Source organism: Colius striatus, chromosome 29 (genome assembly GCF_028858725.1).
Source record: "Colius striatus isolate bColStr4 chromosome 29, bColStr4.1.hap1, whole genome shotgun sequence".
Lineage (NCBI taxonomy): Eukaryota > Metazoa > Chordata > Aves > Coliiformes > Coliidae > Colius > Colius striatus.
This window is the reverse complement of record NC_084787.1, coordinates 1,037,729-1,060,053: the sequence shown is the minus strand read 5'-3', so window position 1 is coordinate 1,060,053 and position 22,325 is coordinate 1,037,729. Positions and strand designations below refer to the sequence as shown.

The 22,325-nt window shown below is 64.4% G+C and overlaps 1 protein-coding gene across 6 annotated transcripts; it reads left to right on the top strand.

The window, feature by feature from the left end:
• Window positions 1-230: 230 nt before the first annotated feature.
• Window positions 231-22,284, top strand: ARHGEF2 (Rho/Rac guanine nucleotide exchange factor 2). 6 transcript variants are annotated; one of them, XM_062016133.1, is made up of 26 exons: window positions 231-540; window positions 754-928; window positions 1,260-1,368; window positions 1,595-1,634; window positions 2,449-2,563; window positions 11,646-11,796; window positions 12,203-12,270; window positions 12,398-12,461; window positions 13,238-13,367; window positions 13,447-13,556; window positions 13,674-13,820; window positions 14,506-14,756; window positions 14,850-14,975; window positions 15,185-15,302; window positions 16,097-16,354; window positions 17,194-17,270; window positions 17,347-17,516; window positions 17,648-17,715; window positions 18,429-18,620; window positions 18,698-18,793; window positions 18,899-18,966; window positions 19,093-19,134; window positions 19,222-19,272; window positions 19,879-20,331; window positions 21,408-21,603; window positions 21,688-22,283. In XM_062016133.1, the coding sequence occupies exons 1-26, from the start codon at window positions 251-253 to the stop codon at window positions 21,762-21,764; spliced, it is 3,642 nt and encodes a 1,213-aa protein (XP_061872117.1). In that variant the 5' UTR covers window positions 231-250; the 3' UTR covers window positions 21,765-22,283. The 6 variants fall into 6 exon arrangements, with proteins under 6 accessions (XP_061872117.1, XP_061872116.1, XP_061872115.1 ...); XM_062016132.1 differs by lacking the exons at window positions 231-540; window positions 754-928 and having other exon boundaries at window positions 1,244-1,368; window positions 18,698-18,790; window positions 21,688-22,284; XM_062016131.1 differs by lacking the exons at window positions 231-540; window positions 754-928 and having other exon boundaries at window positions 1,244-1,368; window positions 21,411-21,603.
• Window positions 22,285-22,325: the final 41 nt, after the last annotated feature.

Sequence of the window (22,325 nt, the reverse complement as noted above, 5' to 3'; positions counted from 1 at the left end):
GGGGGGGGGGGCTGGGAAGCCCGTCCAGCCTGGTCTGGGGGCCCCACACGCTGGGCAAGGTCAGTGCTGGAGAAAGGGGAGGGGGGGAACGTGGTGGGAAGGGGCAGCTCCTCTTTACAGCCACCGTGAGCTTTAGGGGCTGCTAGTGGCCATAAAACCAACCTGAGGGGGTTTGGGGGGGCTGCAGAGCTCGGCTGAGACTCCCCACACCCCCTCTCCTCCTTCCACAGCGTCCAAGCCTGAGCCCAGCATGGAGGAGCCCGAGGTCTTCCTGGGCCCCTGCGACGGGGCTCTCTGCGGGGTCCCCGGCCAGAAACGACGCTGCATGTCGACCCAGGAGCCCCTGACCACGACCAGCCCCAGCGCCGAGGCTGCCTGGGGGGAGGAAGACGAGGATGAGGATGAGGAGCGCCCGCGGGGGGTCCCGCTGCGCCGCTCCTGCGCCCTGCGCAGCTCGGTCCGAGCGCGGGATCCCTTCCGCAGGCACAGCTGGGAGCCGGGCGAGGCCCTGCGGGGGGGCCCCGGCTATGGGCACCTCAGGTAGCAGGGAGCTGCCCCCACCCCAGCCCAGGCACTGCCCCTTCTCCCCTGTCCTCACGCCGCTCCCAGCCTCGGGGTCCTCGCAGCACCCGCCCGGGGCTGAGCGTCCCCTGCCCTGAGCGGGGGCAGCCCCGAAGCCGTGGGCTCACCCCGTGTGGGGGGCTCCCCTCTGGGCTCTGCTCCCCAGCTCGGGGTTCTCTGTCCCTGCTGCAGCGTGAGCCTCAAAGGGCTGAGCTCCAGCGACATCGACTCCAGCGTGGAGCAGCTTCATGGGCTGGGGGGGCACCAGAGGGACCCCCGGAGAGACCCCCTGATCCACAGCAACGATGACCTGGAGTCTCTGCTCTCCCAGGATGAGGAGGATGAGGCTGATGTGCAGAGGGCACAGGTAAGAGCCTCCTCCTCTTCCTCCTCCTGTCACCCAGCACCCACCTGCAGCCAGGGGATGGATTCAGGGACCCAGGAAGGGGCATCGTGGTGGGACAGCCCCATGCTGGGTGGCTTTGGCATCATCCTGGGACTGGGATGCTCCTGCCCAAGCTGTGTTATCCTCTGGGAGCAGCTTTGATTTGGGGATCAGCAACAGGGAAGGGGAGACGGTTGGGCCATCACCCAGCACCAGTACAAGCTCTGGTGCAGCATCCTGGGGAGCAGCAGCCACCTTGTGTCAGGGACAGGAACCAGTGGGCTCGGTGCCAACCCCATCACCCCCCTGGCAGGAGGATGCTCGGAGGCTGCCCATGTACCGCGCTGGGCACAGCATCAGCGGCTGCACCCTCTCCAAATCAGCATCCCTCAGTGTCATCGACAGCTTCCCCGACCCAGAGGGTGAGTAACAGCCCCCACACCCCCCCCCGGGGTGATCCCCACCCCCCCTTCAGCTCTGCATCCCTGTCCCTGCTCAAACCTCCCCAGTAACCACCCAAAATCAACGGTGCTGCTGCTGAAGTCAATGATTTCTCCTCCCCCTGGCTGTGGCAGCTGCTTCCCCAGCCACGAGCTCTCGCTGCACTTCAGGCCCTTCTTTGAATTCCTCTTTCTTTTGCCCCTGCAGAACTTTCCCCCTTTGCCTCCCAGCAGAGCCTGGTCAATGGGTGAGTCGAGGGGGGACTGGGGGAGGAGAGCCCTGGGGATCTGGGGCTTGTGGCTGCAGGGAGGGAACTGGGAGGGCTCTGTGTGGTGGGGTCAGGCTGAGACCTGACACACTTCTCTCCCAGCACGAGGCAAACCCCTCCCCAGGGAGCAGCAGCCTGGCAAGGCCCAGTGTCCCCCTCCCTGATGCCAGGCTTCCCTCCTGGCAGGGCATGGTGCCAGTGGCATGGGGCCCCTTCCATCCCAGCCTCTTGTCACAGCCCATTCCCATCCTCATTAGGGCATTGTCACAGCCGGGGCCCTGCAGGGGACGAGCAGGGACAAGGCACAAACTGCTCCTCACCAGAAAGGATGGTGCTGCGTGGGCTGTGTGCCCCACAACCACCTCCCCCCATGGCCCCAGGGTTGGGTTGGGAGCAGGGCTTGTCCCCCACCGAGGGTGCCCCTAAAGAACTGGGGCCACTCCTGCGTGGCAACACCCAGGAGATTTGGGGTCTGCAGCTGTAGCACCCCACACCTTTGGGGCTGCACCCACACAAAGCAGGAGCACCCTGCTTCTCAGGGGATAAACGAGATGGTTGTGGGGGTCACCAGGGGAGGGAATGTAGCCCCAGCTTGAGGGGAGGGGGTCGTGTCTGCACCCCAAAGGGCTCGGGGCGAACAGAAAGGGCTCTGTGCTGGTCCCAGCTGGGAAGGGAACAGCCACCCCGGAGCTGCCCAGCGGGGGTTGGGGCAGCTGAGCTCGCTCCTCCCTGTTCCCGGCCCCGGGGACAGACAGAGGGGGATTGTCCAACCCGCATCCTCCGTCTCCCGCAGCGTCGGCGCCGGGAGCTGCGGGCAGCTGGCGGGATCGGCGGGGTGCCAGAGCTGGGAAGAGACCCCCCTGGGCCGGACACTCAGCTTCATCAAGAGGATGACGGGGAAGACGAAGGTAGGGGAGTGGAAGCAGAGGGAGGGGAGGACGATTTGGGACGATTCCTTCCCTGAAATGCGTCGTTGGGGGTCGAAAATGCGCTTTTGGGGGTCAATTCCTTCCCCAAAATGCACATTTGGGGGTCGATTCCTTCCCCAAGTTGCGCCGTCGGGGTCGGGACGAGTCCCTGGGATGCTCGTCCCTGCGAGGAGCCCGTGCCTCAGTTTCCCCTCCTGCCGCGCACCGTCCGTTGCCGGTTTCCATCCCTCGGGAACTCTGGATGCGCTCGGGAAGGAGAAGCAAAGGAGACGCCGTTTGCCCAGCGGCTCCCAAACCTCAGCCGGGGCGTTCCTGGTGCCTCGGCTGCTCTGTGCCCGTCGCCACGCTCCCAGCACCGCGGGTGGTGCCGGATGAGACCCGCGCCGGCAGCGGCGTCGGGGGCCGTTCCCAGCCGGGCTCAGCCCCCGCTGTGGCCGAGGAAATGAGGCTTTTCCTGGCTTGCCCGGGCGCTGAGCTCATCGCCTGCGCCCTCCCGCGGGCCCCTGAGCTCCGGCCTCGCGGTTTCCTGGAGCAGTTCCTTTATTTTCGGCGTGTTTTCTTCGGCGGCTCTTGCCTCAGCTCGCACCGAGGTCACCCCCTCTCCCCTGCCTCAGTTTCCCCGTTTCTCACCCTGGGAGATGCTGCCTGCTCCGTGGGATGCTTTGGGTGGCCCCCGGGGCAGCGAGGGGGCTTGGAGGGGATCCTCCCATGGGACCAGGAGCTTAGGGGGAAACTGAGGCACGGCACCGCGTGCATCATCTCGGGAGGAAAGGACCCCCCGATGGCTTTATGTCCCTGTGGCACTGCCGGCGACCTCCTGCCACCCACTTCTAGGGGGCAAAACCCACCTCACCCCCACCCCCCTGGTGCGATTTGCCGCCTCGGGAAGCCCTTAATCCTTCCTTCCCCTCCTCTGCTCCTCATCCCGGCCCCTGATCTCATCCTGCCTCCTCCCCGCCGGGCTGGATTAGTGACCAGCTGTTAACATCATCAGCACGGGGGCCGCATCCTCCCCCCCTCCTCCCAGTGCCGCGGCCGACGAGGCCAAAACCCACCCCAAAATCCACCCCGGCGCGGCCGGGACCCCGACGGCTCCGTCCTTAAAGCTCCGGGGTTGTTGTCCTCGTCGATGTTGTTATTTCAATGACTTTGATTTAGCGGCCGAGGCTGCGGGGGGGGGGTGGGGGGGAGATGGGCACGTGGCGATCGCATCAGGGATTTGGGGTGCTGGTGGGACGAGGGGGGCAAGGTCAGATTCTGGGTGCTCGTGGTTTTGTGGGGGGAAGGGGGAGGGAAGTCCCAAGCAGAAGCTGCGGCAGCGATGGGTTCCAGGGTCCCGGGGCACCCTGGGAGCGAAGCTTTAGGGGGGACATCAGTGGGGGTGACCCTAATTAGAGGGAAGCCAGAGGGTCTGCAGGCAGCAGGCGGCGGCACTCTGGGGGGGCCGTGGGGGGCTGTGGAGCGCTGGGCGGGGAGCGGCCGCGGCCGGGAGGGGAGGGGAGGGACCGGGCTATTTCAGGAAGAAATAATAATCCCCGTCGGCGGGGCCCATTTCGCTGCTGCTGCCGCGGGGACCCGGCGCCGGCCCCTCCCCGGGGAGCCCCGACCATGTACGGCCGCGCCGTGCCCAGGGTGAGTCGTGGGAACCTTCCCTCCGGGGGTCCCGGGGGGGGTCTTGAGGCATCGCCACCTCTCTGGGTGTCCCCCCCCCCCGAGCACCCGCTGCCAGGACGGTTCCTGCTCTTGGTGGGGGTGAGAGTGGGATGCTGAGGGGTTGGGGGTGGAGGGGGAGCTGGGGGGGACCCCAGGAGCAGGCGCCTGTGATGCTGTTGGGGGGCTGCGTGGTCCTGGTGATGCTGGGGGGTGACCGTGTGCCCGCCGTGGCAGTTTTAGCTGGGGTGTGAGTCTGACCTCGTGGGGGGGGGGGACCACGTGGGTTCCTCACCCCCCCACCCGGTGCTGTGGGGGGTCCTTTCTGCACCCCCATCTCCTCCCCTCATGGCTTTTTCTGGTCGAGCCGCCGTCGCTTCCCCCTTCGCCCTCTTCCCCCACGTGATTCTCACACCGTGGGGCTTTCCAGTGCCGGATCGGGCCCTGCCACGCGGGGAGAGGCACCAGCGACCCCCCTTCCCCCCACCCCAGCGACCCCCGGAGCATCCCTGACAGCTGCATCCTTCCCCCTCCCCCCAGTAACCGGCGAGGTCCCTTCCGTGGGCTTTGAGGCTGGTTCAGGGGTCCAGCTGGGGAGGGGGAAGCAGAAGCAAAGCTCAGGGTTCACACCCAGAGAGGAACCGAGACCCTGGGAATGGAGCTCGGGGTGAAAGGAGGAGCCTGACCAACGTCCCCCCTCCACGATCCTCAGGGCAGCCGAGCCAGGCTTTGCTTCTGGCTTTTGGGATCGCGGTGTGACTCGGGGCCGTCCTTGGCAGGGAGGTGCTGGCACCAGGGAGGTGCTGGCACGGTGCTGAGCGCTGCAGCAGCCACCCAGCAGCCACCAGCTTTTGGGGTTTTGGGTCACTGCATGTGGTGTCCCAACAGCTCCAGCTCTTCACTTCTCTTTCCCCGGGGTGCAATTCCTCCCCTTCCCGCATCTCCAGCGTTGCAGGGCCGGATTTGGCCTTTCCCTGCGCTGAGGGAAGTCGAGGCAGCTCCATCGGTGGTTTTTCGCAGTTACTCATTAGCCAAAAGCCGGCGGCATCTCTGCTGGTGCCCACGCGGCTTCATCCCGGCCCCTCGGAACCGCCGGGTGCCGCCGGGCCCGGAAATGCCGACAAAAAGGGACATTGATTTGCTTCAGGAACGTTCAGCACGTGGCCCCGCGGTGGGGTTTGGGGGGGGGGGGGGGTGTGAGGAGGCTTTGCTGGGCTCTCCAAAAAACCTGCCTGCAGCCGTCCCGCTGCTTCGGTTCTCTCGTGGCAACGTCGGCAGCAGCGTTATCTGCGGCAGGCAGCTCAATTCCAGCTTCTCCCAGGCACCGAGTTAATGTTCAACGCGGGGTGAGGTCCCTGGTGCTCAGCTCCCTGGTGCTCAGCTCCCTGGTGCTCAGCTCCCTGGGCTCAGCTCCCTGGTGCTCAGCTCCCGGGACTCAGTCCATGGGACTCAGCTCCTGGTGCTCAGCTCCCTGGTGCTCAGCTCCCGGTGCTCAGTCTATGGGACTCAGCTCCTGGTGCTCAGTTCTTGCAGCTCAGCTCCTGCAGCTCAGCTCCTGCAGTTCAGCTCCCTGGTGCTCAGCTCCTGGTGCTCATTTCCTGCAGCTCAGCTCCCTGGTGCTCAGCTCCCTGGTGCTCAGCTCCTGCAGCTCAGCTCCCGGGTGCTCAGCTCCCGGTACTCAGTTCCTGCAGCTCAGCTCCCTGGTGCTCAGCTCCCTGGTGCTCAGCTCCCTGGTGTTCAGCTCCCTGGTGTTCAGCTCCCTGGTGCTCAGCTCCCTGGTGCTCAGCTCCCGGGTGTTCAGGTCCCTGGTGTTCAGGTCCCTGGTGCTCAGCTCCCTGGTGCTCAGCTCCTGGTGCTCAGCTCCTCTGCCAAGTCACTTTTTTAAAGGAAAGAGGGAAAAGAAAAGGCAAAGTTGGTCCAAAGTCTCACTTTTAACCCAACTTTCTGCCGCTGGGGTCTGAGAGGGGAAAGAGGGTTTTTTGGGGGGGATTTGTCAGCACCCACAGAGCAGCTCCCGGGAGGGACAAAGTCTGGCATCGATTTGCTCTGTTTGGGAGGGGAAAGCCCCAGAATGGGTGAAAAAGGTGGCCCTGGGGCCGGGGTGAGTGTCTCACCCCAAAACCATGTCTGGGGGGTGCTGGGGCTCAGGGGTGGTGCTTTGGGGTCCTGTGGTGTCGGGGCCACGGGGGGGGTGGGATTTTCTTCTTTTAGGGGGGTGTTACACCCAGAGAGGATGGGTCGCGGGACGTGGGGAGGGGACAGTGAGACGGGAGAGAAGGGGATGGACATCGGGACCCCCATGGGGGGGGATCCTGCGGGGGGGATCCTGCTGGGATCCAGAACGGCTGGATCTGTAGGGACCCGGTCCCGAGCGATGCCGGTCCCTGGGGAGGGGGCAATACCGAGCCACGCCGGTCCCTGGGGAGGGGGCAATACCGAGCCGTGCCGGTCCCTGGGGAGGGGGCAATACCGAGCCACGCCGGTCCCTGGGGAGGGGGCAATACCGAGCCGTGCCGGTCCCTGGGGAGGGGGCAATACCGAGCCACGCCGGTCCCTGGGGAGGGGGCAATACCGAGCCGTGCCGGTCCCGTTCGGAACAAAGGCCCCCGGGCAGCACGACCCGCCCCCGGGGGGGCGGAGCTGAGCAGCGGCGGGAGGGGGGTCCGGGGGGAGCGGGCAGGAGCCGAGCGGCTCCGCGGGTTATGTCCCGGGCGCTGCGCGATCGTGCCAAGGTGGGTCCCGCTCCGGGGGCTGCTGGGGTGGGGGGGCCCGTCTCCGTTTTTTTGGGGGGGATGCATTTCCCTCCCCTGATCCTGCTGGAAGAGGGGGGAGTCCCAGTTATTTACAGCACTGGGGGGGTTCAGCCCTGCAGCCCGGCTGGGGGCTCGCTCAGGGACCCCAACTTTTAGGGGTTCTCTCCTTCACCAACTTGTGTGCGGGGGGAGCGGGGGGGGGAAGTTTTGGGGTCCTCCCAGGGTGAGAACAGTCGCGGGTGTTCCGAGGCCGGGGGAGGGACACACAGGGTTGTGCATCTTTGGGGAGGGAATCTCCCGCCGCCAACTTGTTCAGCAGAGCCAGCGGGGGCACAACTTCTTCCTCCATCGCTCTCGCTCTCCTCCGAAGCCTTTGGCCGGCTCCTGCCCCGGAGGTGTGTGTGGGGGGACACTAAGGTGGGATCCCCCTCCTCACTCCCCCCACACCCCCCCTCCCCTCGGGTTTTATTGTCCCTAGCGCGGCACAGACAAAGCCCCGGCGGCGTTTGGGTGATGGGGAAGGGGGATGAAGGAGCCGGAGCGCTCGGGGCTCGCTGCCTCCGTGGCTCGTGGCTTCTTTTTTGGGGCTGGGGAAGGGGAGGGGGGGGGAGGGATGTGCGAGGGGGCCGGGCCCTGGCACTGTGCTGGTGCCCGGAGCATGTGGCAATCGCCGTCGTGGCGAAACGATGGGGTAAGGGGAGGGGGAGGAGGGGGGCAAGTGGTGCTGGGCAGCGCTTTGTGCCGCGGCGGGCGTCGGGGGTGGATGTGCAGAGCTCTGCCCCCCCCCCGCCTCAGTTTACCCCAAAGCTCTGGGGGGTTCTGGAGGGGGTGAGGGGAACCTAAAAGCGTGTTTGCTGCGTCTCACGTGGCGTGGAGCGGGTTTGGGAGCCCCGAGCTGGCTCAGGCTGGAGGTTTGGGGGTGTTCGGCCCCCGAGGTGGGGGGTTTTGGGGGGATGCGGGGGGGTGAGGTGGCGGTGATGCGGGAGGGGGGGTGTGGGGAGGGAAGTGGTTGTTGGTTCCTGCGCCGTCCTGGGCAGGGAAATGGCGGTTTTTGTTTAAAGAAAGTTTCATCCGAGCCCGTTTTGCCGCACCCAGGGTCGTGTCCCGGGCCGGGGGGGGCTGTCGGGGTGTCCCCCTCACCTTGAGAGAGCAGCCACCGGCCTCCTGGCACTGCTTCAGAGATGGGGGGGACACAGCACACAGCAAAGGACACACGGCTGTGGGTCCACCCCCCCCAGGGATGTGTTGGTGGCAGATGGGGTGCGTGGGGTCCCCCCCGACGAGACTTTACACGGGGAACCCGGGACCTGCTTTTTAGGGGGGGACTCCCAGCAGGGCAGCCCCCCCTCCCACTGCTGTCCTCCCCAAAACAGCGGGAGGGGGGTTCCCCGCTGCTCCCCCCCTACAGCTGAACCCCCTCCTCCCTCTATGAAACCGCAGAGGGGGGTAAATTTGGGGCCAAAAGGAGTTTTGTGCGCCGGGAGGGGGGCGGGGAAGGGGCTGCCAGGAGCCCCCCGCACGCTTTTGGCCCCGGCTCGGCGGCTTCTTTTGTTGCCACGCGTGTGAGCCCGGCGCTGCTTTGTTCAACGCCGGGGTGGGAGGCGGAGTGGGGGGGGGTGAGACGGGGGGGACCGTCCCCAAGAAGAAAAGGGACCGACACAGCTCCGCGACGCCGCTTCGGGCTCCACAAGCACCGCTCAGGTCGGGCTTCGCTGCTTTTTTTGGGGGGGGATGCCCCCCACTACCTGTCCTGGAACAGGGCAGCGGTGAGACGGCAGCTCGGGGGCGGTTTGGGGAGGGCAAGGGGAGGCAGCTGCGCTTCGTTGCAGCCTCAAAAGCTTTCGGTCGGGTCTGGCCGGAGGGGTTTTTTTTGGCTGTGGAGGTTTGGCGCGGGTGTGTTCTCACGCAGGGAGAGAAATCAGGGCTATGTTGGGCGCAGTCGTGTCGGTGCCAGCAGAAATACACCCGCCGTGGGCGTCTGAGCTCAGCGGAAAGGGGGGAAAAAAGCACCAAAACCCAGGAAAAAAACCCCACCCAACCCCCATTGCCATGGAAAGTGCAAAAACTTTGTGTTCCCCAGCGGCACCGGGGAGGGGGTGATGGGGGGACTCTCTGAACCCCCCTCTCCGGCCTGGAGAAGCTGCTGTGTGCTGGGGATTTGGGCCCATCAGCTGGTTTTGGGGTGCTGCTGGGTTTGGGGGTGATGCTGGGGGAGGTTGCATTGGGGTATCCACTGCTGGGGGGTTGGTTTTGGGGGGTGGTGAGGGGCACTCTCAGCTGCACCGTGTGTTTTGATGGGGGGAGGTATGGAGGCAGAGGTACAGCCGCTGGTTTTGCACCCCCCCGGGGTATTTACAGTCGTGGTGGCTCATTTCTGTCACCCCAAGCATCCCCCTTCCAAGCTGAGGGGTGCAGCCTGACCCCCCACATCTGAAATGTGCCCTGCTCCCATCCCCGAGGGGCTCTGAGCCCCCAAACCCTCCCTCCCTGCAATAGATGTGTGTGACACCCCCAACCCCCCCCCAAAAGACTTCCAGGGCCGATGGCAAATCCTCGCGGGGTTTTATGGCACCGGTTGCACTTGTCCCCCCCCAGTGTGGTCTCTGTGGGGTGGGGGGGACCCAGGGGTGCTCTTGGGGTCTTTGACGGGGGTGTCCCAGTTGGGATCAGTGTGGCTTGGGGGGGGGACCCCGACGTGCTGCGGGGTGCGGGTCCGGGTGGGAGCCGGTGTCGGGGCTGCTGGGGGGTTGTGGGGGGGGGACGCGGCTGCAGGAAGGGGAATCGCCCCCCCCCCCCCCCCCCGCCTTTGTCTGGCGGCCGTTGGGTTTCCTGCGGCCGGGGCCGGGCGGGGGCGGGGAGGGGTGTGGGAGCCACAACAAACCAGCGAGGGGAAGGAAAGAGGTTAAAAAGCAAATAGGAAAAGGAGAGCAAAGGAAAACAACGCACAGAAAGGAAAAGTGGAGGAGAGGAGAGGGGAGGGAAAACGGAAAGGGTAAAAAAAAATAGAGGGGAAAGGCTAAAAAGAAAAGGGAAACAAAAGGAAAGCAGGAAAAAAGGATGGAGGGGAAAAAGGGGTGGAAAGAGGAAAGAGAAAGAAAAGGAATGAGAAAAATGGGGAAGGGGGAAAAGGGCTGGGGGGAAAGAGAGAAAAGAGGGGAAATGAAAGAAAAGAGGGGAAAAGGGAAAGAGGGAAAAAAGGAAAGAGGGAAAAAAGGAAAAGAGGGAAAGGGAAAGAGGGAAAAAGAAAAGGGGGAAGGGAAAAAAAAGGAAAGAGGAAAAAAGGAAAGAGAAGAGAAAAGGAAAGAGGAAGAAAAAGGAAAAGGAAGGAGAAAAAGTGAAAGAAAAAATCAGGAAAATAAAAGGGGGAAAAAAGAGGAAAAAAAAGGAAAAAAGGAAAGAAAAAAAAAGACAAAGTAAAAAAACCCAAAGGCCAAACAAACAGGGAAAAAAGAAAAAAAGCAGCAAAAAGCAAAGCAAAAAACCCCAGAGGCCGGGGAGGGAACAATCGGGGCCGAGGGTCCGTCGGGTGGGATGTGCTGCTGCTCCTGCGCCCGCTTCCCGGCGGACAGGGAGCTGGAGAGACCCCTCTGGGGAAGGGTGAGACCCCTCCTGACCCCCCACTGCGGCTCCCCCTCCCCCTGACCCCGGCACAGCCTGGCTGTGTCCCCCCTGCCCCGGTGTCTGGCTGCCACCCGGGGGGTTGGGGGGATGCTCTGCTCAGCCCTGCTCCTGGCCCTGCTCTTCCTCACCTTCCTCCACACCTGCCTGGCTTTTGCCCGGGGTGGGGGGGTCCCAGGGGGGTTGGTCTCTTGGCTCCTCAGCCCCCTGTGAGGATGGGTGAGTGGGGGGGATGGGGATTGGGACCCTCTTTGGCATCGCTGCGCCGTGGGGAGGGCGTTTGGGGACCCACAGCCGTGTCGTTTTGGGGGGGCTGATGCGAGGGGGGGGGTTGGTGGGTGCCCTGGTGCCAGGCACAGCCAAGTGCCCGGGGGACACACACACACAAAGGCGACTCTGTGCTGGTCAGGGAGTGGAGGAAGGGGAAAAGGCCTCGAGATGCTCAGGATGATGTTGGCTCACTCCCCTTTATTAGGGGCAAACCTCGGCGAGCCACCCCAAAACCATCCCCATGGAGGCTGGGGGGGGGGTGTAACTGTCTGCACCCTCCTCATTTTGGGGGAAAAAAGGGTGAAAACAGCCACTTTGGATAGAAACCAGCAGGAGGTGGGAAGGCTCAAGGCTGCCATTGCCCCCCCCAGCCCCAGCCCCCGCATCTCATCCCCATTGGGGCTGGCGGCTGCGCTGGGAGGGGAGGGGGGGGACACGCTCCCAGCCATATATTGCGGGGAGGGGGCTGTGGGGGGTTTCTCCCGCAGGCAGCCGGTTGTCATGGTTATGGGATGCTGGTGATGGCAAGCACAGGCGAGCGCAGGCACCCGGGCGGCTGCTCGCCCGGCGCTCGGCTCCCCGGCCCCGTGTCGCCCCCTTCCCTGGCTCGGCACGAGCCCCCCAACCTCGGAGGCTTTCGGGGGACCCCACGCCAAGGGCGGTTTGGCACTGCCATGAGCCGTGTGCCGAGGCAGGCGGGGGCCGGTGGCGGTGCCGGGCGGCCGTTGTGCCGCAGCCCCGTCAGGCGCCCGGCGCATCTCTCCGGGCAGAGCAAAGACAAGGAGAAGATGAAGGAGGGGAAGGAGAAGGACGCCCGCTACACCAACGGGCACCTCTTCACCACCATCACCGTGTCGGGCATGACCATGTGCTTCTCCTGCAACAAGAGCATCACGGCCAAGGAAGCTCTGATCTGCCCCAGTGAGTAGCTCCCCCTCCCCAAAAAGGGCCCCCGCGCCGAGCCCCGTGGCTAAAGGAGCCGGTTGCCCGCGGTTTGGCTCGGGGAAAGGGGTTTCTCTGCCAATGTGCCACCCCTGGGCAGAGCAGGCGGTGTTGGCAGCTCCTTGCAGCTGCCCCAGTGCCGGATGGAGTCGGTTTGGGGGGGGTTTGGGGGGTGTTTCTGGGGGGTTTTGGCAGCGCCGCCGCGGTTCAGCTGCTGCCCGGCAGCTGCGGCAGCTCCACATCTGCTGCCGTCGCTCCGGCACCGGCGACTCCCCCGGGGTTGGGGTTGGCCAGAGGGTCCCCCTTTGGGCTCTTTTTTTTTTGGGGGGGGTGGGCTGTGTTGTCACCTCTGTGTGTGTGTGTCCCCCTCTGCCCACCCCCCCAGCCTGCAACGTCACCATCCACAACCGCTGCAAGGACACGCTGCCCAACTGCACCAAGGTGAAGCAGAAGGTGAGCGCTTGGCACAAGTGCCACAAGCTGGCCGGTCTCAGCTGCTCTTTGGGGGGGGTTGGAGGGGGGGACACACATGCCAGAGGCTTGGTGACACCCTCCATGACGCCTCCTCTCCCTCCCCCAGCAACAGAAAGCCGCGTTGCTGAAGAACAGCTCTGCGCTGCAGTCGGTCTCGTTGCGCAATAAGAGTGAGTGGGGGGTGACGGGGGGGTGGGGGAGGACAGCCCTTCCCACCCCCCCCACACTGTCTTCCTGTCCCCTGTCACTGCAGGGACACCCCTCAAGCTGCAGAGACACCCTCAAGCTACAGGGACACTGCCCAAGTTTTGGGGACCCCCCCTAAGCTGCAGGGATACCCCCCTAAGCTGTCAGGAGATTCCTCTCCTAAGCTGTGAGGACACCCCCCCCCAAACTGCAGAGACAACCCCAAGCTGTGGGGACCCCCCAAGCTGTGTGAACCCCCCCAAAGCTGCAGAGGCACCCCTCCAAACTGCAGGGACCCTCTTCAAGCTGTGGGGACACCCCCCAAGCTGCAGAGACACCTCCAAGCTTGAGAGACACCCCCCAAACTTTGGGGACCCTCCCAAGCTCTGAGGACACCCCCCCAAGCTGTAGGGACCCCCCCAAGCTGTGGGGACCCCTCCCAAGCTGCAGAGACACCTCTCAAGCTGTAGGGACCCCCCCAAGCTGTGGGGACCCCCCCTAAAGCTGCAGAAACACCTCCAAGCTGCAGGGACCCCCCCAAGCTGTGGGGACCCCCCCTAAATCTGCAGAGACACCTCCAAGCTGCAGGGACCCCCCCAAGCTGTGGGGTCCCCCCCAGGGAGGGCTGAGGGGGCACAGCCCTGCGGTGGGGATGCTGTATCTGGGTGGTGAGGACAATCTGCAGCCTGGGGGGTGACAGGAGGGGCTGTTATGGTACTGACCCCCCCTCCCCTGTCCGTGTCCCCCCTCCCCTCCCCAGCTGCCATCCGGGAGCGCCCCAACTCGGCCATTTACCCCTCGGAGAGCTTCCGACAGACGCTGCTGGGGCCGCGCCGCGGCCGCCCCTCGCTCTCCCTCTCCAAAAGTGTTTCCACCACCAACATCGCGGGGTGAGAGCAGGAGAAACAGGGGGTTTGGGGGTTCAGGGGCATCCCCAGAGCGTCCCCATCACGTGTGTGGCCCCCCCAGGACGTTCAATGATGAGTCTCCCCTGGGGATCCGGCGGATCCTCTCCCAGTCCACGGATTCCCTCAACATGCGCAACCGGACGCTCTCGGTCGAGTCGCTCATCGATGAAGGTGGGACCCGGCGTGGGGGGGTGATGGTGGGGGACAGATGGCACCCAGGGAGCTGTGGGAAGGGGACACAGGGCAGAGGCTCAGCCCCCCCTGAGTGGCAGCACCCTCAACCCCCAGGCCCCGACGTCATCCTCAACCAGCTGATGAGCGACTTCGAGACGGACGGGAAGGACTTTGAGGCGGATTCCTGGAGCCTGGCCGTGGACAACAGTTACCTGCAGCAGCACAAGATGGATGTCATGAAGCGCCAGGATGTCATCTATGGTGAGGGGACACTGGGCTGGGGGCAGGAGGGGACAGGGAGCAGAGTCAGAGCTGAAGGGATGGGGATGCAGAGGTGGGGGAATGCAGGGGGAGCATAGGGATGGGTCAGAGGTGTAGAGGTGGGGACACAGGGACAGGGCAGGGGACACAGGGACAGGGCAGAGATGCAGGAAGAGATAGGGACAGAGGGACAATGTGTAGGAGTCAGGGACAGGTCAGAGAGGGGGTCACAGGGACAACCAGAGACGCAGGGACAAAGATGAAGAGATGTGGGGACACAGGGACAGGTGAGAGGTGCAGGAAGAGATGGGGGCACAGGGACAGGTGAGAGGTGCAGGAAGAGATGGGGGCACAGGGACAGAGGTGCAGGGACAAGGATGAAGAGATGTGGGGACACAGGGACAGGTGAGAGGTGCAGGAAGAGATGGGGGCACAAGGACAGGTCAGAGGTGCAGGGATGGGGACACAAGGACAGGTCAGAGGTGTATGGACAGGACACAAGACCTAGAGATGCAGAGGTGAGGATGAAGAGGTGTGGATGCAGCAATGGGGGACGTGGGGACAGGACAGGGGACACAGGGGTGGGCATGATGACACAGAGGCCACTGAGGGGTGGTGGGGACAGGGCGAGGTGCCGTCCCCACAGTGCTGAGACCCTCTGACCCCTCCCGTGCCCCCTGCCCAGAGCTGATCCAGACAGAGATCCACCACGTCCGTACTCTGAAGATCATGGCCAACATGTTCCGTGCTGCCATGCTGGAGGAGCTGCAGGTGGATCCAGCCACGGTGCAGAAGATCTTCCCGTGCGTGGACGAGCTGGGTCAGATCCACGAGCGGTTCCTGGCCCAGCTCCTGGAGCGGCGCCGGGAGTCCCTGGCCCAGGACAGCAACAAGAACTTTGTCATCAACCGCCTCGGGGACATCCTGGTCAACCAGGTGGGGTTTGGGGGGAGCTGGTGGGTGCTGGTAGGGGGCAGTTACGGCCTCACTGACAGCCCCTTCCTCTCCTTCCCTCCCTCTCCTGAGCAGTTTTCGGGCACCAGCGCGGAGCAGCTGAAGAAATGCTACTCGGAGTTCTGCAGCAAACACACCAAGGCTGTGAAGGAGTACAAGGACCTGCTGGCCCGGGACAAACGCTTCCAGCAGTTCATCCGGGTGAGCTCCAGAGGGACCCCTGGCACGGCACTGAGGGGGGGTCTCTCCCTGGGCTCTGGGCTTTGTGCCACGCTGGAAGATCCTTCTGCCAGCCCCGTGCCTCAGTTTCCCCTCAGCTGCGTGTCTCTAATGTGAGCGTGAGCTGGGGTGGGGGGTGTCTGGCTGCTGCTGATGGGGTGCCCTGTGCTCCCTCCCCTGTGCCTGGGCAGAGGATGACACGGTCCCCGCTGCTGCGCAGACACGGGGTGCCCGAGTGCATCCTGCTGGTGACGCAGAGGATCACCAAGTACCCCGTGCTCATCGAGCGCATCCTCAGGAACTCCAAAGGTAACGGGGCTGGGGGGGCTGGGTGGGCAACAAGGGGCAGGGGTCAGGCTGTGCACACCTTTAATGGGAGGTTTCCAGACCTGCTTTGTCATCTGAGGCTGACCCGGAGAGCAGCTCCAGGAGAGGGACCTGGCAGTGCTGGGTGATGACGAACTAAAGAGCAGCAACGTGCCCCTGTGGGCAAGAGGCCAATGGCAGCCTGGGGGCATGAGTGTGGGCAGCAGGGCCAGGGAGGTGCTGCCCCTCTGCTCTGCCCTGGGGAGGCGTCAGCTGGAGCCCTGTGGCCAGGGCTGGGCTGCCCAGCTCAGGAGAGACAGGGAAGTGCTGCAGAGAGGCCAGTGCAGGGCTGCCAAGATGCTGAGGGGCTGGAACATGTGTGTGAGGAGGAAAGGCTGCAGCCCTGGGGCTGTTGAGCCTGGGGAACAGCAGCCTGAGCTCAGGGGCACCTCAGCAATGCTGCTCAGTCCCTGCAGGGTGGGTGTCAGGGGGATGGGGCCGGTGTTTGGTGTGTGGTGGCCAGGGACAGGACAAGGGGTGATGGACATCAGCTGGGACACAAACAGTTCCACTTAAACACAAGGGGAAAGTGCTTTGGTGCTGAGGTGAGGGAGCCCTGGCCCAGGCTGCCCAGGGAGGGTGTGGAGGCTCCTTCATGGGAGGTTCCCAGACCCCCCTGGACACGTTCCTGAGCCCCCTGAGCCAGGGGAGCCTGCTTTGGCAGGGGCTGGGGCTGCAGCATCTCTGCAGGACCCTTCCCACTCTCCCCATTCCCCATTTGTGTGCCCCCTCCCCAGACAACGAGAGCGACTGCGCCGACCTGTCGCGGGCCCTGAGGCTGGTGAAGGAGCTGATCTCGTCCATCAACGAGGAGGTGCACACGTGTGAGATGAACGCTCGCCTGTGGGACGTGTACCGGCGCGTGGACGGGCGCGCCAAGGTGCAGCTGCCCTGGGAGAGCCGCGCCGGCGTCTTCGGCAAAGACGAGCTGCTGCGGAGGAAGCTGGTGCACAGCGGCTGCATGCTCTGGAAAACGGCTGCAGGGCGCTTCAAAGGTGGGGACTGGGGGGCAGGGAGTGGGGTACCACGGGATGGGGGTGCTGGGGGGGCGGTGGGGGAATGGAGTTGGGGTGCTGAGGGACTGGGGTGCTGTGAGATGGGGATGTTGGAGGTCCAAAGGGGCAAGGAATGGGGTACCAGGAGATGGGGGTGCTGGGGGAGCAGCAGGGTAAGAAATGGGGGTGCTGGGAGAGGGGGTGCTGGGGGAGCAGCAGGGTAAGAAATGGGGGTACTGGGAGAGGGGGTGCTGGGGGAGCAGCAGGGTAAGAAATGGGGGTGCTGGGAGAGCAGGATGCTGTGGGATGGGGGAACCAGGGGATGAGGATACTGGAGGTCCAGGGAGGGCAGGGAATGGGGTACCAGAGGATGGAGGTGCTGGGGGGGTGGCAAGATGCTATGGGATGGGGATACTGGGGGAGCAGAGTGCAAATGGGATGAGGATACTGGGGTAGCAAGGTGCTATGGGATGGGGGTGCTGGGGGAGCAGAGTGCAAATGGGATGAGGATACTGGGGTAGCAAGGTGCTATGGGATGGGGATACTGGGGGAGCAGAGTGCAAATGGGATGAGGATACTGGGGTGGCAAGATGCTATGGGATGGGGATACTGGGGGAGCAGAGTGCAAATGGGATGAGGATACTGGGGTAGCAAGGTGCTATGGGATGGGGGTGCTGGGGGAGCAGAGTGCAAATGGGATGAGGATACTGGGTGCAGGGGTGTGGGAGGCTCTCTGCTTCCCTGAATGACTTCGGGAGCAGCCCTGGAGCTCTGTGGGGTGGCAAACACCAGCACCTCATACCCACCCTCACACCTCCCACCCCTGTGCCCCCTCCCAGACGTCCTGGTGCTGCTGATGACCGACGTTCTCATCTTCCTGCAAGAGAAGGACCAGAAATACACCTTCCCCATGCTGGTGAGCTGCCCCAGCCCCTTCAGCTCAGCCTCTGCGGCACCAGGACGGTGTGTTGAGCCCATCCCCTGTCCCTTAGGACAAACCAGCCGTCATCTCCCTGCAAAACCTGATCGTGAGGGACATTGCCAACCAGGAGAAGGGGATGTTCCTCCTCAGCGCCGCGCCGCCGGAGATGTACGAGGTGCACGCCGCGTCCCGCGACGACCGCAACAACTGGATGAAGGTCATCCAGCAGACAGTCAGCCTGTGAGTGCCAGCCCCTGCCTCTGGGGGAGGGTCCCTGTGGCTGTGCAGTGAGAGGGCTCTGGGTTGGGGTCCCTGAGCTTTGGGGTGATGGAGTTTGGAAGGGCTCTGACTCTCCTCTGGGTCCTTTCCAGCTGCCCCAACCGCCAGGACTTTCCGCTCATCGAGACGGAGATCGAAGCGTCCTTACGCAAGCTGAAAGGTGGGTGCCACAGCCTGGGGGGTCCAGCACTGTCCCCCCCCAACCCCTGCTCCTCCTCCCTCATCCCTGCTCCTCCCTCATCCCTGCTCCTCCCTATCCCTCCCTGCTCATCCCTCCCCATCCCTGCTCCTCTTCCCCATCCATCTCACCCTGCCTCATCCCTGCTTGTCTCCTCCATCCCTTCTCGTCCCTCTCTGTCCCTTCTTGTCCCCCCATCCCTGCTTGTCTCCCCTTATTCCTGCTCATCCTCCCTTATTCCTTCTCCTCCCCATCCCTCCCTGCTCATCCCCCTCATCCATCCCTGCTCATCTTCCCCATCCCTCTCTGCTCATCCTGCCTCATCCCTGCTTGTCTGCCCTATCACATCTCATCCCTCCCATCCCTCCTCATCCCTCCTATCCCTGCTCGTCCTCCCCTATTCCTTCTCCTCCTCTCCCTCCATCCCTGCTTGTCTCCTCCATCCCTTCCCATCCCTGCTGATCCTCCCTTATTCCTTCTCCTCCCCATCCCTCCCTGCTTGTTGTCCTCATCCCTCCCTGCTCATCTTCCCCATCCCTGCTCCTCCTCCCCATCCCTCTCTGCTCATCCTGCCTCATCCCTTCTCATCCCTCCCATCCCTGCTGATCCTCCCTTATTCCTTCTCCTCCTCTCTCTCCCTCCCTGCTCATCTTCCCCATCCCTCCCTCTCTCCTCATGCTCTGGCCGGTCCCCAGACCGCATCCTGCAGCACGACAGGAAGATCACGGCGCTGCTGGAGGAGAAGGTCGTGCTCTTCGCTGACATGTTGGCCCTGGCCAGCGGCTGCGAGGAGCCGTCGCCCACCCTCACCCCTCGCACCCTCTTCCACTCCGACTCGGCCGAGGGCTCCCGAGGGGAAAAGCTGATGCACGAAGCCATCCGGGAAGGTAGAGCTGGGGAAACTGAGGCAGGGGGCTGAGCTGAGGTTGCTGCCCCCGGGGCTCACCCCGACCCTTCCCCGCAGTGGAGAGCCTGAAGGAAATGTTCACGTGCAGCAGCCGCGAGCGGGACCCCAACAACCCCAGCGAGGCCGAGAGCTGCCCCAGCCCCAGCGCCAGCAGTGAGATGGGGAGGGGAGGGGGGGTCACACACCCTGGGGAGGGGGCTGCACCGGGTTTGGGGGTGCCCTGGCTCCCTGGAGCTCACCCTCAGCCTCTCCCTGCAGACGGGGACAGCGGCAGCTTCAACGGCTCCCTGGAGCTCTGCAGAGCGGATTCGGAGGCGGCGCAGAGGGTGAGGGGGGGGGTGGGTGGGGAGGGGGGGTCACACCACAGGGGGGGGGAGGGGGGGTCACACCACAGGGGACACCCCCACCCCGTGGCACAGACACCTCGGGGTCACTGTTTTGTCTCTCTGTAGGATGGGAATGGCAACCAGGTCCTGCAGAGGGTACCCCAGGAGGTGAGTGGGAGGGGATGTGGCTCGTGCCTCAGTTTCCCCACCGTGGCTGAGCTGGGGGAAGTCACTGCCTCATCTTCCTCCTCCCAGGAGATCAACCAGCGGCTGGTGAACCTCTACACCCTCCTGCACGGGCTCCAGGTTGGTGGGGCTGTGCCATGGGGAGGGGGGACGAACTGGCATCCCCCTGCCCACAGATATCTCTTACATGCCCCCCCCACACACCACTGCTTGCACACATCCCCTACACACACCCCCCTGCCACATCCACCCCCCCCAAATCCATCCCCCTGCCCACATACCCCCCCCTGCCCACATCCACCCCCCCCTAAATCCATCCCCCTGCCCACATACCCCCCCCTGCCCACATCCACCCCCCCCTAAATCCATCCCCCTGCCCACATACCCCCCCCGCCCACATCCATCACCCCCTAAATCCATCCCCCTGCCCACACACCCCCCTGCCCACATCCATCACCTCCTAAATCCATCCCCCTGCCCATATACATCCCTATATCCCCCCACTGCTTACACACACCCCCCTGCCCACATGCATCCCCCCTAAATCCACCCCCCTGCCCACATACATCCCCATATCCCCCCAGCTGCTTACACACAGCCCCTACATCCACCCCCCTGCCCACAGCCCGTGCTGCCTACATCCATCACCCCATAACCACCCCCCTCTGCCCCATCTCCCCCCTGCCCACCCCCCGTTGCCCCGTGCCCACCTCCCCCTGCCCGCAGGCCGTGGTCAGCCAACAGGACACGCTGCTGGAGCTGCAGCTGCAGGAGGGTCCCGAGCGGCCGTCGACGCGTCGCTCAGCGCCGGCGCCCGCGGCAGAGCCCGCGGCACCCACAGCCGAGGCGGCGGCGGGCACGGCCCCGGGGCGAGGCGGGGACAAGGCGGGCGCCACGGAGCTGGCGCTGCTGCAGAGGCAGCACGGGCTGCTGCAGGAGGAGCTGTGCCGCTGCCGGCAGCTGTGCCAGGAGCGGGCGCAGGAGGCGGCGGCGCTGGAGACGCGGCTGCGGGACAGCGAGCGGGAGCGCGGGCGGCTGGAGCGGGAGCTGGACGAGGCGCGGAGGCAGCTGGGGGCGCTGCGGCACGAGGCCGGCGCGCGGGGCCGGCGCGGCACAGACCCCCGGCGCAGGAGCCTCCCCGCCGGGGACGCGCTCTACCTCAGCTTCACCCCGCCGCAGGTACCGCGGGACGGGGCTGCGCTGTGGAGGTGGGCTGGTGGGTGGGGTGAGTGTGTCAGGTCTCAGCACAAGGGGTTTGGGGTCTGGGTGAGGTAGAGATGGGCTCATGGGTGACATGAGTGTGTGGAGTCTCAGCACAGAGGGGGTTGGGGTCTGGGTGAGGTGAAGGTGGGCTGGTGGGTGACATGAGTGTGTCAGGTCTCAGCACAAGGGGTTTGGGGTCTGGGTGAGGTAGAGATGGGCTCCTGGGCTCATGGGTGGTGTGAGTGTGTCAGGTCTCAGCACAAAGGGGTCTGAGGTCTGGGAGTGTAGAGATGGGCTGGTGGATGGAGTGAGTGTGTCAGGTCTCAGCACAAAGGGGGTTGGGGTCTGGGTGAGGTGAAGGTGGGCTCATGGGTGACAGGAGTGTGTGGAGTCTCAGCACAAAGGGATTTGGGGTCTGGATGAGGTGAAGGTGGGCTCGTGGGTGACATGAGTGTGTGGAGTCTCAGCACAAAGGGGTTTGGGGTCTGGATGAGGTGAAGGTGGGCTCGTGGGTGACATGAGTGTGTGGAGTCTCAGCACAAAGGGGTTTGGGGTCTGGGGTGTGGAGATGGGCTGGTGGGTGGGGTGAGTGTGTCAGGTCTCAGCACAAAGGGGTCTGAGGTCTGGGGGTGCAGAGATGGGCTGGTGGGTGGGGTGAGTGTGTCAGGTCTCAGCACAAAGGGGTTTGGGGTCTGGGTGAGGTGAAGATGGGCTCATGGGTGGCATGAGTGTACCAGGTCTCAGCACAAAGAGGTATGGGATGTGGAGATGAGCTCATGGGTGACGTGAGCGTGTCAGGTCTCAGCTCAGGTGGATCTGGAGGGTGCAGATTGGCTCATGAATGATGTGAGTCCAGTCTCAGCCTGGGTTTGTTGTGCTCATACATGACACGAGTGTGTCCAGCCTCAGCCCACCCAGGTTTGGGGCTGGGGGCTGTGTGTGTGGGGGGTCAGATGTGTTTCATTCATGGCACACACACGTGTCCCACCTCATCCCTGTGTGTGTGTGTTGGGGGGGCTGCAGGGGCTCAGGTCTGACCCCCCCTCTCTCAGCAGCTGAGCCACAGCCCCCACTCGGGCAGCTTCTCGTACCCCCACCCAGCCTTCGCCCCCTGCCCCCGGGACGAGGCCGATTACCGGGGCGGGGGGGTCGATCCCGACCGGCTGCGGGACCCCGAGGACGGGCTGGACACGCTCCTGGAGGATGAGGGTCTGGGCAGCCGCTGCTCTCCCCCCGCCAGCCCCCGAGGTGGGTCCCTGGCGTGGATGGGGGGTGGAGGGGGGCAGGACCCCCCCCAAGCACCCCGTTTTTAACCCCTTTGTGCCCCCACAGACTTCCTGAGGATGCAGGATATTCCCGAGGAGGTGGAGAGCAGCCAGGAGCTGAAGGAGAGCGACGGGGACAGTTAGGGGACACCCCCCCATCCAGCCCCCCCACACCGCGAGGAGGTGCTGGGGGTCTGCTCCAGCTGGGGGAGGGGGACGATGGATTCCAGCAGGATTGGGGGGGCAGCACCCAGGGGTGTTTGGGGGAGCTGCTCTTCCCACGGGAGCCCTGGGAGGGGGGGAGTGAGGGGTCTGGTTGCCCCCCTTCCCCTCCCCCAAACTGGTTGGGGGGGGGGGGCAACGGTTTGAGACCGATGTGGCCCCCCCCGGCTGGGGTTTATTTATTTATTTTGCTGTTTTGGGGAGGGGGAGGTGCCTTCCCCACCCCCCCACCCCCCTCCCCACCCCGGGACCACCCCATCTGTACCACCTCAGCCCAGGCTTTTGGGGTGGGGGTGCGGCGGGGCGGGGGGTGGGGGCTGGGGGGGGTGGGTTCGTTGCTTGGTCGGTTCCCCAAAAGTTTTAATTGTAAAGAGGAGAAAAAAAAGGGAAAGAAAATGGAAAAAAAAGAGGAAAAAAAAGCCAAAAGAGAAAAAAAATACGGAAAAATGGAAAATCATTAAAAAAGAGCCGTTTGGACCCAAA

What these genes read in the sequence shown, in the direction of transcription:
- ARHGEF2 (XM_062016133.1), top strand. Translation starts at nt 251, where the DNA reads ATGGAGGAGCCCGAGGTCTTCCTGGGCCCCTGCGACGGGGCTCTCTGC. An exon ending in CAGCTTCCCCGACCCAGAGG is followed by an intron (nt 1,369 to 1,594) that starts GTGAGTAACAGC and finishes TTGCCCCTGCAG; the next exon opens with AACTTTCCCCCTTTGCCTCC. An exon ending in GGGACATCCTGGTCAACCAG is followed by an intron (nt 14,757 to 14,849) that starts GTGGGGTTTGGG and finishes TCTCCTGAGCAG; the next exon opens with TTTTCGGGCACCAGCGCGGA.